Source organism: Pongo abelii, chromosome 2 (assembly GCF_028885655.2).
Source record: "Pongo abelii isolate AG06213 chromosome 2, NHGRI_mPonAbe1-v2.0_pri, whole genome shotgun sequence".
NCBI classification, from domain to species: domain Eukaryota; kingdom Metazoa; phylum Chordata; class Mammalia; order Primates; family Hominidae; genus Pongo; species Pongo abelii.
The window spans coordinates 74,188,972-74,205,161 of NC_085928.1; the positions used below are offsets into that span (position 1 = coordinate 74,188,972).

Below are 16,190 nucleotides of genomic sequence, written 5' to 3' on the forward strand. Positions count from 1 at the left end.
GCTGCCCCCAAGAAGAGCCAAGTAATGCTCAGCCCATAAAGCATCAAACTCACCCCCTTTAATATGTCATCTTTGTTATCACTCCATTTCATGAAAAGGACTATTTTCCAGCTTGTATTGCAGTTGACGGAATTGACCTGAAAAACAGATTCGAGTTATTTTTTCATGTACCCCCCACAACAACTGTGTCATCCAGCCCCCAAACTTCTCACAGCAGCCTAGGAAGCAAGGCTGTACTTGAGACTAAAAACTCTAAAGATTGACGCCACTAAAATCACAGCACCTGCAAAATCAACTGGCCTGTTGGCAGAGTTTGGCAATAAATGGTTCATTTGCACCAATCACTATGCACATTCCAACCATGACTAATGGAACCAACCCTTCTGCCTTTCTGGAATGATATTTTCATTTTCCTCCAAGTCTCTTGTTCTGTAGCCAGAAAGTAAAGGCCTGATGAAAATAAGTACTTATAAAACAGGATGAGCTATAAAGGGAAAAAAAATGAGTCCAGTGTATACACTCGAAAATGTTAATGATCATTGTTAACAACAGCAGCCATTGTTTGTGCACTAAATCTATGCCAGGCACTAGGTTTAGGTGCTAACATGCACAATCTCCTTTAATTCTTGGCAACATCCTAAAAAATAGGTCTGACCACCACCCCCATTTCAGAAATAAGGAAACTGATATGCAGGGAGGCTGGGTAACCAACCTGCCATCACAGAGCTTGGAATGGCAGACAGGATGTGAACCCACATCTATCCCACTGAAGAGTTTATGTCCTTACCCATCAGACAAATATTTATGTCACAAGGAAGTAACATCCTTGTATCCTATTATTGCTAATTTAGAGGATAAGTAGATGTATTGCCAAAAGCAAGCTATCACTCTTGCAGGCTGCTGATAATCTGCAGTGTTCCTTTTTGAACAATTAGAAAGAGGCACCCTGTATATGGAGACAAATTAGAAAAAGATGCCCCTATGGCCAGAAAAAAATTAGTAAAAGGGGTCATCTCTAGCTTCACCAATTAAAAAACAATCCCTCAGTGATGCAAGGCTTAGCAAACTGAGCACTAGAGTGACTATCAGCCCACATCTGCTACCCACTGCACAGAGTTGCACAACCTTACACGACAGCCTTGACCCTGGGTCTGTTTCTTCACCTGCAGAATGGGCACCCTGCCCCAAGTCACTGCTGAAGTCACTCTCAGCACACGCATGCACTGGCGCCTGCCAGACCCACTCCTGCAGGATAACCACACCCACACGCATAACTCAATGTCCTTACCTCATTGCAGCCTGGGTTATCTACCAGTTGATGGCTGCTAGCATGTAGGGGCTGACCAGCATTGACGGGGTTCAGAACAACCTTGTCACCTATGACCACCTGGAAAGGAAAGGAGCAACAGAGCTTTGCACAAAACTGATAAGGACTGCAGATTGATGACTGGGCAGTTCTAGACAACATATGAGTCTGTGTTGAAGAAGGCAAGGCCTATCCCCAGCAAGTATAAAGATGTAGCACACACCACACCTTCTTTAAAACCTGACCCTGTGCAGAGGGGGTCATGTTTACAAGGCTAAGCCTGAATGTTGTTCCTCGAGTGTCACTGATTATACAGAGATGTTTCAAAGCCAGTTCAGAGCAGGAAAAAAAAAAAAAAAAAAAACCTGTTCAGTTTAAGGTACCTATATAAATAAGTTCTAACTAAATTTAAGAAAAAACAAGATAGAGTCTGAGTAAGTCTTTATCTTTGACAAAGCCATAACTTTATGTTTCTAAAACAATTACTTTCATATTTTTACTATAACATTCAGAAATACATTTTCTATGATCAAGTCATATATACAGCCATTTAGACTTATATGCATGTTTGTATAATTATAATACTACATATATATGTAACTAAAACAAAAGTCACCCCCCCAAAAAAAAAACAATACTTATCATTATGTGGTGTAACGCAGTCTGATCTTTCTGTTCTATCCCACTTTCAAAAAGGATAGTCACAAGCCACTAAATTGATTTCATGGCCCACAAATGGGTCTACACTTATTGTTTGTAAAATACTATTTTAAATTCAAGTCCATCTCATCTTCTCAACTAAGCCATGGCCACACACAGATTCGTTTAAAGGATAGGAAACCAAAGGATGTGCTGAAAATGAAATTCAGAACAAGGCACACTTGTATTTTATTTTCGGTTAGAAAACATGGTTTCCTAACATGAAAAACCATCTATTTTCAAGCTTACCACATTTGAGGAGCATATACAATTGAATTTTCTCTAACTCCAAATGAATATAAGTTCATTCGATAAATCCAACACTTTTGGTGAAACCTAAGTTTTACTGGGCTTTTCTTTCTGTTCACTGTTAAGGATCAACTATTTACCAACTATGAGGGAATGGTCTGGTACTAGATGTTTCTGGTACATTCCCTATCATATACACACAAATACACAAACATATTTAAACTTCCCAAAGCTTGTAAATTTAAATGGCACTATTAAAAAGTGTCAAAACCAGTTTTAAAGTTAAGGCTGGTTGAGCATCTTGAGACTATTTCATGCTGTTTGAGGCATATTTTTCAATAAAAAGCAGCTACTTTAGAATCGTTAACAAGGTCAAAAATATAGCTGATAGCATTTAACCACAGTCACTGTTAAGTATATGCCCACGTAATGGCTGACTAATTCAGCCAACAAATATCAGGACTGCTCTAAGTCTCCCTGAAAAGGTTTCCTGTGGCTTTATATACTAGAGAACCCTCAGGAGTGGGCCCTGCTCCAGACCCACTGCATTGCTGAACACGATGGGGAGCCTGCCTGCTTCTCGACACAGGAGCAAATGAGGCTGATCCCAAATTCTACTCTCCTTCCATACTATGGTTATTTCTTTTCCATCCTCTATCCTTTATTAACTTTATTTCCAAAATAGAAAAGATTTTTCTATTCCACTAATGGATCTGGAATGACAGGGACCCTCTCCAGGACATTAACACGGGATAGCTGTTTTTGTGGTAAAGTTCCTAAGGCAATGGGCTGTTCATACAATGTTTTCAGACATCCAGGAGGAAAAACACAGTGACAGTATTTAGGTCACACTTCTCTCCACAGTTCCCTGTTTCCCAAATACTAGTTTCCATAGCAATTTCCTTCTCTTTATACAGGACAAGCCTCTGGTTCCAACTTTCAACGTCTCCTCCTTGACTCTAATATACAGTCACGCTTGGAAGCATGGCACGGAACAGTTTCTAGGCGGAGAATCCGCACTTACGCTGTCTCCAATGGATCGCAGCTTGTAGAATGGCTGAATATAAAACCAGGACCCTTCATTTCCAGCCTCGTCCAATGTGACTCTCATGGCATTCTTCTCCAACAGAGCAGGAAGCCTCTTATTCACTGTTAGGTATTTATTACTTTTCAAATGCAGGAGCTAAAAACCCACCAAGAGAATAAAGTGAGTGTCAGCAAATCTGAATTTTCTACCATTCCTTCTCTCAATCATACCAACTATGTAGCAAACATTCCTCCCACCATTGAGCTGCTGGTGAAGCTAGAGAATCACAAAGTGCCTATGGCTGCAGATGATTAGAAAAGGAAGAAGAGAAAAGGGAGCAGAAAGAGAAGGCAGAATACAAGAAAAACTATCATGTTTTATTTTTCAGCAAAGCCTTGGACAAGATGGATGTTGCTCAGGTCAACTGTGCCATCATAACCTGTCATCTGTCAGTGGGATGGGCCTAACCCTATGTGAACAGGCTAAGGAACTGCAGTGTGGCATGCCCTGACACAAAGGTGGAGCTGAGGAAGGCCACTCTGAGCACAGGCAACAGTTTAAAAAACAACGCAGGGCCAGGCGAAGTGGCTCATGTCTATAATCCCAGCACTTCGGGAGGCAGAGGCAGAAGGACTGCTTGAGGCCAGGAGTTTGAGACAAGCCTGGGCAACACAGGGAGATCTTGTCTCTACAAAATATCTAAAATTAACTAAGTGTGGGGGTACACAGCTGGAGTCCCTGCTACTCAGGAGGTTGAGGTGGGAGGATCACCTGAGCCCAGGAGTTGCAGGCTACAGTGAGCCGAAATCACACCACTGTACTCCAGCTTGGGTGACAGAGCAAGATGCTGTCTCTAAAAAAATAAAATAAAATAAAATGCCACCCCTTTAGGGGATTGTCATTTCATTTAGAAAAAATGGCTTGAATTTCCAAGTACTTTATTCTTGACTTTGGGGCAATAATTACATGAGGAATATGGAAAGACCAAAGACCTAGAGGGGATATAACGTGTTTGATAGTCGTCTAGACCAGAAAGAGTTGGCCAAGGCTTCCCAACTCAACAGGCTATAAGAGAAAGCGGAAGGGAATATGAAAGACTGCCCAATCCCTTGAGAAATGGTACAACCAGCATGAGACTCCATTGCTAATTGCAATTATCCTCCTTTTCACATGGTAACAGATACAGCTGCTAGAACTGTTAGGAGGTCCTCCAAATCCCCAGACAGCGCAGTTGGAGGTAGAAGAATAACCTGTCTGATCCATAAGCCCCGATGACCTCTAGGTAAAATAAATAAGGAGAAGGCAACGTCTTCCCAACCCCTCAACTGTTCCCCTGGTGAGTAGCCTCTGGTCCTGCCCACATCTGTCTAGGTGCCAGACTCAGTTTGTTTATAAACGAAAGTTACCTACAGGTAGGCCCCAAGATCCAGGGCTGGGGGAAGTAATAATAACTGAGATTAATTATGGTGTATCCACAGCTTATTCTGGGACAGGCACCTCTCAACCATCCTAAAGAGCAGATGCCATTACCATTTCCATTTTGCTGGTGAGCAAAGTAACACATGGCAAGATTTCTTGCCCCAAATCTCACGGTGAGTTACAAAACCTAAATCGGAATGCATTTAAAAGTTTATGTCCTTAGCCTCTGCACCTTTCATCTTCATGTCAAGCCATATTCTCCAATCTAACCGAATCAGGGAGTCTTGTACTCTGAATTTCAGGGCACTGGCCTGGCCTAGTAATAAAGCTGACATTGAACTTGGAGCCCACCAGGACACTTGTGTCCATTCTGAAGAGGATGGAACTTAAGGAGGAGGAAGTGAATGAGTGGGACTGGCAGGATCTAACCTTCAAGCAGATTTTGGAAGCTACTTTCACTGTTTCAAAAGGCCTAATGTAAAGAACCCATTTAACCCCAAAAGGTTGCTTTTACTAATCTTTTACTAGTGTTCCCATCTTCCTGATTAGCCCTGCTCTATACCTAACAGCAAGAGAAAGGGGAAGGACTCCTATGTAATTAGTAATGTTTACATAGTAGGCAAAATCTTTCAAAAAGGAAAATAATGAAGGAAGATCACCAAATGGGTCTAGGTGCTCAACAGTTGGTAACTACTACTCTTTGTGCCTGGACAAATCAAGAAAGCCACATGTGGCCCTGGGCTTCCTGTAAGACTGGCATGGACCCAGAGAGATCTTCTGAGCAAAACCTGTATTAGCTTTTCCTGGATTGTGTTTTATCTCCATGCCAAATTTAAAGGCACAAAGGATAAGCAACCCATGAGAGTAGAAATGAAAACAGTCAAATATTTTTGATAAGTATAAAATGTATCAAAATGATAAATATTTTTTATTTAAAAAGTCCCAAAGGTACAGAATTGCTCTTATTACCTCTGGGGAGCAGCTGTTTTTGGCCAGTAGATAAAAGTTATAGGGAAGCTAATTTTCACCAAATAGGAAGAATTTTCAAGCATTACAAGTTAAACAGAACTGCAACAGCCAGGTTCCTTTTCAAGTAGGAAGCTTCCTGTCTGAAGTGTCTGGAGTGAAATGATCAGCCACAGACAGAGAGTAGATGCTCACACTGAGAGATGACCAGCAGAATAGCCCAAAGAGTCTATCACATCTAACAAGAAACACTAGACTTTTTGCAATAAACTGGCTGCCTCCATGGAGTCCTACTGTAAAGGTGTCCAAACCCTGTCTTAGGTGTTTGTTTCCTCAGCTGCGTTCTTTGTAATGCTTCAGCTTCAGAAGGGAAGAGCCGCCTTGACCTACCTGGATCACATTGCCATACTGGATTACGGTCCCCAGCAATTTCCTGTTTTCTGTCTCATTCTGCTTCTTTTCCAAGTCTGCAGCGTGCTGTGCATTGAGAAGAAAGACTGATCACAAAGAGGAAACAATGTGTTCTATCCCACTGCAGCTATGCAGAACAAACGTCGCCAGTTAATACAAGAACCACAGAAATAAGCAAATCCCTGAGTACACACCCTGAGGCTTCATGAAATGAGCCAAGGGGTTCAAACAGCCCATCCACTCTGCCTTTGCTTTGCTGGCCTTTTTGGCTTCTTTAAAATGCTTTTTTTTTTTTCTTTCTTTAAGGAATTCACGGGTATTTGCTTAGGGTGAGAGTAAGTCAAAAGCTGAAATATCTTCAAAGAAAATAGGGTCGGGGAGGGAGGGAATTTGCATAGCCCCTTTATAATCTGTGAAAGTCCTCTTTAAGGCTTTGGAGTAAAAGAAGATTGAATTTAAATGCTGGATTTGGGTGGTTTGTGGTTTTGTGAACTTGAATGTGTTATTTAATATCAGTGAGCCTCGGTCTCCTCCTTTGTAAAATAAGGATAAAATGGTACCTGCACCTCACAGGAACTCCATTGCACAGTACCTGATACACTGTAGCACACATGGAGTTATTAGCTATTCTTGCTAGACATTAATCATAATATAATCAATTTTTATAATCATTCCCTGAAAAGAACATTATTATCCCACTTTTAAAGAAGAAATTGACTCAAAGTGATTAAAAAATTTGGTCACCCTTGCACAGCTAGTTGGATGATGGGTAGGAAAGGGATTTGTTATACCCTTTCTCCACTTCTGTGTAGATTTGGAACTTTGCTTAATAATGTTTTTTAAACCATGCATTTATTAAGTGGCAGAGATAGTGTTCAAATCCACATTTGGATTAACTGTATAGTCACAAATGAGGCTGGGAGAGGTTACCATTCCAAATGTGACATGCTAGGGGGGAACATGGTAAAGCTGAATAGAAGGTTCTAGAATAGTCTGGTAGGGCCACCTTCCCGAATTCATTCACCTGCGCAACTCTGAAAGCACTGTTACCACACTACAATAATGGTGAAGGGCAACGGGCTTCATCCTAGGCAGTCAGCAAAGTGTTATCCCAACTCATCTCCCAAACATAGACTGGTGGAAGGGAAGTAAAACAACTGAAAAGAAATTCAGTATTGAATCTGATGGATGGTAAAACCCTGATGATAAGAGTGTTCTTCAGAAGGGTTTCGAAGGCACTCTTCCTAGAGTGTCTCCTTTCCTTGGGGCAAGATGCTACCAGGTGCCAGTGGGTCTTCTTTCCCAGGTAATGTGTCTTCATTTTCACAGAGTCTTCTGGATGTGGTCTTGGGTCACCTACCTACCGGCTTCATCATCTTGTCCTCTTTACTGAATCCCACCAAGCCTCACTCAGTATTCTCATCACAAAATGGGGACAATGCAAGCCTTTTAGGGCCATCACACAGATCAGAGAAAATGTATGCCAGACACATAATTGCCATTTGATCGTAAATTTTAACCAAAATTAGCTGGGCATGTGGCGAATGCCTGTAATCCCAGCTGCTTGGGAGGCTGAGGCAGGAGAATCACTTGAACCCAGGAGGCAGAGGTTGCAGTGAGCTGAGATCACGCCACTGCACTCCAGCCTCAAAAAAAAAAACCAAAAAACAAATAAAAATGCAAACAAACCCAAGTCTGGTATTTAGACAAAACTATCCATGATTCTTTTTAGGTTCAACAGGAGGCAAGGCAATAAGGTAGATGAAAAGGTAACAAGGTACAAACACTACAGGCCACTGATCAAGGCTGTTTCTACCCTCAGAAAGAATGAGATCTGGTTGGTTAAATCCCTCAAGTACATTCCAAGAATGGGTCCTCACTGTGAGATACTAAGTTAGCACCTTTCAGCAGGGCGCTGTGGCTCACGCCTGTAATCCCAGCACTTTGGGAAGCTGAGGCGGGCAGATCACGAGGTCAGGAGATTGAGACCATCCTGGCTCGATCTGGTTTCACACAGTGAAACCCCATCTCTACTAAAAAAAAAATACAAAAAATTAGCCAGGCGTGGTGGTGGGTGCCTGTAGTCCCAGCTACTCGGGAGGCTGAGGCAGGAGAATGGCGTGAACCCGGGAGGTGGAGCTTGCAGTGAGCCGAGATCGTGCCACTGCACTCCAGCCTGGGCAACAGAGCGAGACTCCATCCGCCCCCTCAAAAAAAGAAAGATATTGAGTTAGTACCTTTACTGAGTTAGCACCTTTCTAAAGGATACTCAGGCAATATTGACCAAAAACCTTTTCACTCGACATAACATTGACTTAACAATTCCACTTCTAGGAGTTTCTCCTAAGAGGACAACCTGGCGTATGCACAAGGCCATACAACTTTTTTCAGAATGGCAAAGGTTGTCAGGATCCTGAGTATCACTCCCTACCTAACCTCTGCCCATAGAGGCTGCTTATCTAAAATGACAGTACTGCCAAACAAGGAATTAACCATGTAGCCATTAAAAATGAGGATAGAGGCCAGGTATGGTGGCTCATGCCTGTAATCCTAGCAATTTGGAAGGCTGAGGCAGGCAGATTACCTGAGGTCAGGGGTTCAAGACCAGCCTGGCCAACATGGCCAAACCCTGTCTCTACTAAAAATATACCCCAAAATTAGCCAGGTGTGGTGGTGCATGCCTGTAATCCCAGCTACTCAGGAAGCTGAGGCAGGAGAATCACTTGAACCCAGGAGGTGGAGGTTGCAGTGAGCCAAGATCGCACCACTGTACTCCAGCCTGGGCAACAAGAAAGGGGAGTGAATAGCATACTCCTGTTGATAGTTTAAAATGTGGAGACACAGGAACAGAATAGGGGGTAGGAGAGTAGGGAAAACATCAAAATAAAACCCAAGGTTATCTTTGAGGAACACAATTTAGGAATCACATCAATTAACATTTTTTTGCTTTTCCTACTCATACATTTTGGAATACTCCTCCTAAAATACAAGTGTGTAATTTCTTCAAAAACATCTTCATCATGTCTCTGTGTCAAGTACTCTGAATTTTTTAAAGTCATGCCATGGCTCATGTCTGTAATCCTGGCACTTTGGGAGGCCGAGGCAGGTGGATTGCTTCAGCTCAGGAGTTCAAGACCAGCCTGGGCAATGTGGCGAAACCCCGACTCTTCAAAAAATACAAAAATTAGCTAGGCATGGTGGTGTGTGCCTGTAGTCCCAGCTACTGGGCAGGGAGGTGGGAGGATCACTTAAGCTCAGGAGGTTGAGGCTGCAGTGAGCCGTGAACATGTCACTGCACAATAGCGTGGGTGATAGAGTGGTGAGACTGTCTCAAAAAAAAAAAAAAAAAGGCATCTTAAATGTGTTACCTTTTCATTACTTTAAAATCATGATCATTTAAGTATCTATTACTCTTTTCCCTTGAATAATGGGTTGCGGGCTGTTTTTAATTTCTAAGGGGAAAAAAACACTCTATGATATGGTTCTACCACTATTATTCACCATGTTCCCTAAGCGACATCAAGGTCTGCCCCATCATAGCCACCTGTTATTTTATTTCAGAGACAGAGAAACTATTATCGAATGACAATAGAAAGGTGACTGAAACAGTGAGGAAAGGTTATTTTGTTAAAGTCAACAAGCTCTGAATCATGTAATGTGATATTGAAGCAAGGCTTCTAAAAACAAGCAATGTAGTACCCAGACAATAAGGACTTGTCACTCCTCTGGCTCTTCCTAGCTGGTCAAAGCTGTGACTTAAGTAATCATTTCTCAGAACAAAACAATGTAGGTGCTTGTTTCAAGGTAACAGCTATGCTGCTGTCAGTAAACAGTAGTAATGGCCTTTAGAAGAAATTTATGTGATTTGCGGATGGGAAGAAGCTCATTTTGTCAAGAGACCCTTAGGAAATCATGACCAAGAGAGTCAAAATCCAGTTATTCCTGCAGAAGGAAAAAAGCATAGACAGTAACCGGCCACTAGATGTCACTCTCCTTCAAAGTGCTGTTGATGTTGCTTATCCTAGTCAAAAGGAAGTCAAGTGGTCTAGACAACTAATTCCTTAAATGGCATTAATTTAAAATAATCTGACCTCTGATTGGGGTGCTGCATAGTAGTTGACAAAAATAAAAATGAAAACCCACGGGAGACTGGCCATCAGTCCCAAAGGCAAAGTGGCTGTCCAAAATACAACATCGTATTGGCTGGTGGGAATGTAAATTGAATGAAACATATAGATAACTTTAAGACACTAGGGGGGAAAATTTCCAGCTAAGCAGGAAAGTAGGAACTGCAGAAAGTGAAGCACAAAGTCAACATTCAACACCTGAGGCCAGGCGCAGTGGCTCATGCCTGTAATCTCAGCACTTTGGGAGGCCAAGGCAGGTGGATCATGAGTTCAGGAGATTGAGACCATCCTGGCCAAAATGGTGAAACCTCATCTCTACTAAAATACAAAAAATTAGCTGGACATGGTAGCGCACCCCTGAAGTCCCAGCTACTCAGGAGGCTAAGGCAGGGAAATCGCTTGAACCCAGGAGGTGGAGGTTGCAGTGAGCTGAGATCGTGCCACTACACTCCAGCCTGGCAACAGAGCAAGACCCCATCTCAAAAAAAAAAAAAAAAAAAAAAAAGACCTGAAAGTCACATCAGTAATATTAAATCAGGGAAAAGAACTGGCTTCATTTTTTATTTTTTAAAAGCATAAACAGCATGAGAGAGATCACTGTTTTTCTCTTTTTTCTTTTTAATAAGGAATTGACCATTTTTGATCACCTTATGATTGAACTTTTTTCAACCATGCTGTTTTCTTCACAGTTCATTCATAGGAAGGAGTGTCAAAAGGACTTGCTGATGAAACATAACATATAGAGCACAGGTTGCAAATGGGGCTGAAGAACCACATCCAGCCTGAGCCATTTCTTTTGGTGTTGAGTGTATATTTCAAGCCTTAATTGAATTAGTTCCCAACATCTTTTTAAAATTGAGATATTACACATAAAAGCATGGATTTTTATCTTCTCTTAAAAAGCGGAAGACGTGGCAGGAGCTCTAAGACCACATTCCCAAGCAGTGACAGTAGGAAAGTAGAGCTGCCCCTCCAGACCCACCCACGGGACTCTCCACTCGGTAACACTACCCACCAAGCCCACTTTATTCCTGTTGGTTTCCTGTATGGCCAAGAGGAATCTGAATTTACAACCCCTGTGGTAAAAAGTGTAGGAGAGGAAAGAGTTGGAGATGTATTAATAAGATCTCACTGAACAAAATGATCTTTATACCAGAAAAGCAAAGCCAGGACAACTAAAGACACATAGACCTTCCAGAAAGATAGCCCCCTATGGGCGTATGCACTAAATATACATACATGCAGGATTGACCAACCTTCCCCACCTATTCAACTAGATTCCCATGTTCCCAGCACAGACTTTGGGGAGATTACGGATTGCTACAATGACTGCAAGAGGGTGCTACTGCTGTTCCGTGGACAGAAGCTAGGGATGCTGGGTACAGTGAACACATGTTACAATCCTATGCAAGGATGAACCATCATTTATCCCATACAATTCTATGTCTAGCTGGACATTCACATAAGTTAAAAAGATATCTGTCGGCTAGGCGCAGTAGTCCATGCCTATAATCCTAGCACTCTGGGAGGCTAAGGCAGGAGGATCGCTTGAGCTCAGGTGATCAAGGCTGCAGTGAGCCATGATGGCATCACTGCACTCCAGCCTGGGAGAATCTGTAATTACCTGAACCTAGCACCCCACTCCATTTTACATATCAACAGAAATCACAGCTTTCCATGGTTTTATTAATACTATTAAAAAATTTTCAAAAGTGCAAGTACTACTTAAGAAAGAAAAGAGTGTACTTTGCACTATTCATAACATGATCAAGAACTGCTGATTATTTTGGAAAAAGATATGATCATAATCCCAAAAGGCACACAATCCTGAATGCCATAATCCCAAATGTTAAAATCCTCAAAGGTCAAAAAAGACCAAAATCCACAAAATATAATTCCGGAAAAAATCGTTTTAAAATTCTTTAAAAGAGACTGATATTTTTAAAAGGGGATTTGAGAAACGTGTAAAAACACAACAGAACACTTCACAGGCCATTTTATACAATAAAATGGGGAACAGTAACATACATATTTTTGCAAGCATAAACACTCAGGTATACTAACAATGGTCACTGGGATTATGCACAGACTAACCATAAAGAAATAGGCCAAAAAGGGAAATGTAAAATCGTGTATCACTATGGTTGGAGATTGTGTGCACCAAGCTCATACTGCAGTCATCTGAAATACCATGACCAGCAACCTGAGTCTTTTCACGAGATCGATCAAAACCACAGAGGGTCACCACTGGATATGCAGTTGCCCAAAGAGCTGAGAGCTCAAGTAATTTTATCTTTCACAAACACAAACATCTCTTCATTCATCGAGGAAGAACATCTCTTCATTTGCAGGGGAAGTTCTCATGTTTTTACATATTCACGTCAATGTTGTAACAATGCACTTTCATGAAGCTAAACTTGCAAAAGAATGCATAAAATGAATCAGAACTCTCTAATATTAGTCTCCACACCATTTAAGTCTCCAATATTGAAAATGATGCGAAGATGAAATACATAGCATAGTGAATTGTAGAAAATAATGCTGACAGGGCTGAGCACGGTGGCTCACCCCTATAATCCCAGCACTTTGGGAGGCCGAGGCAGTGGATCACTTGAGGTCGGGAGTTCGAGACCAGCCTGGCCAACATGGTAAAACGCTGTCTCTAATAAAACTACAAAAAAATTAGCAGGGCGTGGTGGTGCATGCCTGTAATGCCATCTACTCGGGAGGCTGAGGCAGAAAAATTCGCTTGAGCCCTAGGGACGGAGGTTGCAGTAAGCCGAGATGGCGCCACTGCACTCCACCCTGGGCAACAGAGTGAGACTCTGCCTTAAAAATAAAAATAATAATAATAATAATAATAATAATGCTGACAATTTAAAATAGTAAAAAAAAAAACTTTAAAAATCTAATATAAGAAAAAGTGTATTGCAGGAATAGATTATGGGCATTTAAACAGAGACAGTCCATAAGAGCTGGTCTAACATGCAGCTATCCTATGACTGTGATTTTCAGGATTTTACACTTTAGGGATTTAGACTTTTGGAATTGAATTTTTAGGGATTTCAACATTTGGGATTATGGCACTTGAGATTGTCTTTTGTGATTATGATTGAAGCCCTTTTAGAAAACCACATCACAGATAACATGCTTTTCACATTGCCAATACCATATACCTGCACCAGTCACAGTCTACAGCTGCCTCACTCATGGGGTTTATACAAAGAGGTGCAAGCACTTACTTCCTCATGTCTTCTAGAGTAGTCATCCCTGAGCACTGACTTAAGAAGAGTATTCAATTTACTATATAATTTATTACTTTCCTTTTATTTCTCCTTTATAATTTTTTAAAATTGGTATCAATTATTTATGAATTTTATTCCATGCTCATAAAGCCATATAATATTTGCTCTAAAGAAGGTACAATGGTTTTATTGGGATTGAGGATGTCTGATATAATCATCATTATTAAAATAATGATGCAATTCCAGAAGTCTTCAAAGCAATCGCTAGCCTCCAAGTCTTTGAGTCCATTGTTTCTTCTTCTACCCTCTAAATCCCATGGGTGCCTCCAACTGAGGCTTACTCGGCACTTCCTTCTTCCTCCAGGAAGCCCTCCCTGACCACTGTTGCACACCCTGTTATCCAGAAAAGACAGATTTGGCACCCTTCCTATGTGCTCCAACAGCTTTGTGTGGTTTGTCCTGTAATATACTACTTATCACTGCCTCTTTATTCTTTGATATTCAGCTCCCACAGGGTTAAGACTGTCATACTTCTATCTCTAGCGCATAGCACACTGCTCATTCATTATTCAATAATTATTTCTGAGCACTTACTATGTGCCAGACACTATTACAGAAGCTGGGATACAGCAGTGAGCAAGAGAGATAATGCCACAACCTGGTAGAGCTGTCATTCTAATAAGCAACAGGTGATAATTAATGAAGCTACTAAATATAATTGCAGACCCTGATCAGTGCTGAGAAAGATATAAACAGGGTGCTATCATGGAGGAAAACAAGCAAGACATCTCTTAGATAAGGTGGGAGGGGAAGACCTTGCTGAGATGACACTTCAGCTGAGACACAAAGGCTCAAAGGTCCTAGCTCAAGAAGAGCCAGGAAAACAATGTTCTCAACAGGACAAACTGAGGGTGCAAAAGTCATGTGACAGTTGAGAGTCTGAGGTGCTCAAAAAATAAAATAAAATATAAAATAAAATAAAATAAAGCTCATATGGCCAGAATGTAGTTAAGAAGCCTCTGTGGGGACAGCAGGGTCCAGGCATGGACCATCTTGTAGATGATGACAGAAAGTCTGGATTTCACTTTAGGTTCAATGGGAGTGAGCTTACGTGTCTCATGCTTACGTGTCCTCATGCTGGACTGTAAGCTCCCTAAGGTGAGGAGCCTGGGCTTTTCATCACATCCCGTCTGAAACAACACACACTGAATGTAGGAATCCCTTCATGTGACCCTCACCTTACCAAATGCAGCTGGCTGTGACTTAGCCATTTGCTAGTCAAAAATGGAGCAAGGTGAGAGGCAGAACCTCTTGAGCTGCTCGGGGCTCACAGATGCTCTAGGTCTTCAACTGTTATCACTGAGCCCCAGAAAAGATCACTGTGTATTCTGTGAAATATTTGATTGAGTGCCTGGTAAGTGCCCAACCTTGTTGTAGACACAAAGGCCACTGCAACAAGCAACACTGACACAGACCTGGGCCCTCATGAAGCTTACATGCCAGAGGAGGGAGACAGCCAGTAACCAAAATATATTAGAAAGTTGATGTTACATGATGGGGAGAAAATGAAGTAGGTCAGGGAACAGGAAATGGGGTACAATTTCGATATTAGTACACTGGCTATACATCATGTTTCCTTCTAAACATCTCAGAGAACTTCCTGATTAGCCTCGGAATGCAGGGCACTAAAAGAACTATATCATTATTTTACAGAAGGTGAAACAGGATCAGAGAGGCTCAAAAACTTGCTATGGTCACACAGCACATCATCAGTGGAATGAGCAAATCTTTAATATGCCAGATAACACGATAGATACAATGCTAACAGCCAAAACTTATCAAGCATTTATTATGTGCCAGGCACTGTTCATGCGGCTTTTATGTCTCATTTTCTGTAATCCTCACAATAACTTCCTGAGGTGGGTACTGCCATTTCCATTTTACAGATAACATAACAGAAGTGGAAAATAGCACATAACGTGCCCAAAAGCACTGGTTACTGAGTGGTGGAGGCAGGATTCCATTCTAGGCAGTTTGCTTCCAGTGCCTGTGCTCATAACCACTTCTCCATCAAAAGCTACCCATGCAAAGAGAGTGGCTGAGAAAAGAAGAACTCTCCAGACATCTCAAGATGACTAGGATCTATCCCTCTCTAGGGTCAGCTCCCTTCTACCCCTTCACGAAAAAAAAAATAGAAAGCCAGCAGCTAGAATTGGAGGGTTGCATAAGCAGTCTCCCACCATTACACCCAGATACCACCAAGGCAGTCACTCACTACTGTCCCATTGACAGCCCCATCGCAATACGTACGTGCAGTTTGTTGAGTAGCACTGCGTCTGTTGTGCTGTTGGCCCCAGGCTTAGCGGCTTTCCAGAACTGCTTTTGGGCAGAGTAGCGGTTCATGGGACATAGCTTAAAGAGGCAGTCTAGAAGTGAAGCAAACAAACAGAAATTGCTATTGAGGGTGTATAGAGACTCAGCCTAAGGAAAAAAAGGCTTTCCACTTAAAAAAATTACATAAAATTACTTCATACATAGAAATAAAATGAGAGTACAAAGCTCTTTGACAAATCTCTTCTTAAATTTAATTGCCACCACCACTGAGGAAACCAAGGCTTGTAGAAAGTGAGTCAATTGTTCTACAGAACTAGTTGGTAGCAGAGCTGTACAAATTCAGTGTTTTGTTTTTTGTTTGTTTTGCTTTTTTGTTTTTGTTTTTAAGACAGAGTCTCCCTTTGTCA

At 41.6% G+C, this 16,190-nt stretch overlaps 1 protein-coding gene across 4 annotated transcripts in view; it reads right to left on the bottom strand.

Annotated features, from left to right (window-relative positions):
- The window catches only part of ITPR1 (inositol 1,4,5-trisphosphate receptor type 1), a 354,448-nt gene that overhangs the window by 201,943 nt on the left and 136,315 nt on the right, over positions 1-16,190 (bottom strand). For all 4 annotated transcript variants that reach the window (XM_024244292.3, XM_009238773.4, XM_024244293.3 and 1 more), the window contains exons 5-9: positions 15,760-15,875; positions 6,057-6,143; positions 3,279-3,437; positions 1,289-1,387; positions 54-137 (exon numbers count right to left, since the gene is read on the bottom strand). In XM_024244292.3, coding sequence (XP_024100060.3) covers positions 54-137; positions 1,289-1,387; positions 3,279-3,437; positions 6,057-6,143; positions 15,760-15,875 — 545 coding nt within the window. The remainder of the gene's footprint in view (positions 1-53; positions 138-1,288; positions 1,388-3,278; positions 3,438-6,056; positions 6,144-15,759; positions 15,876-16,190) is intronic.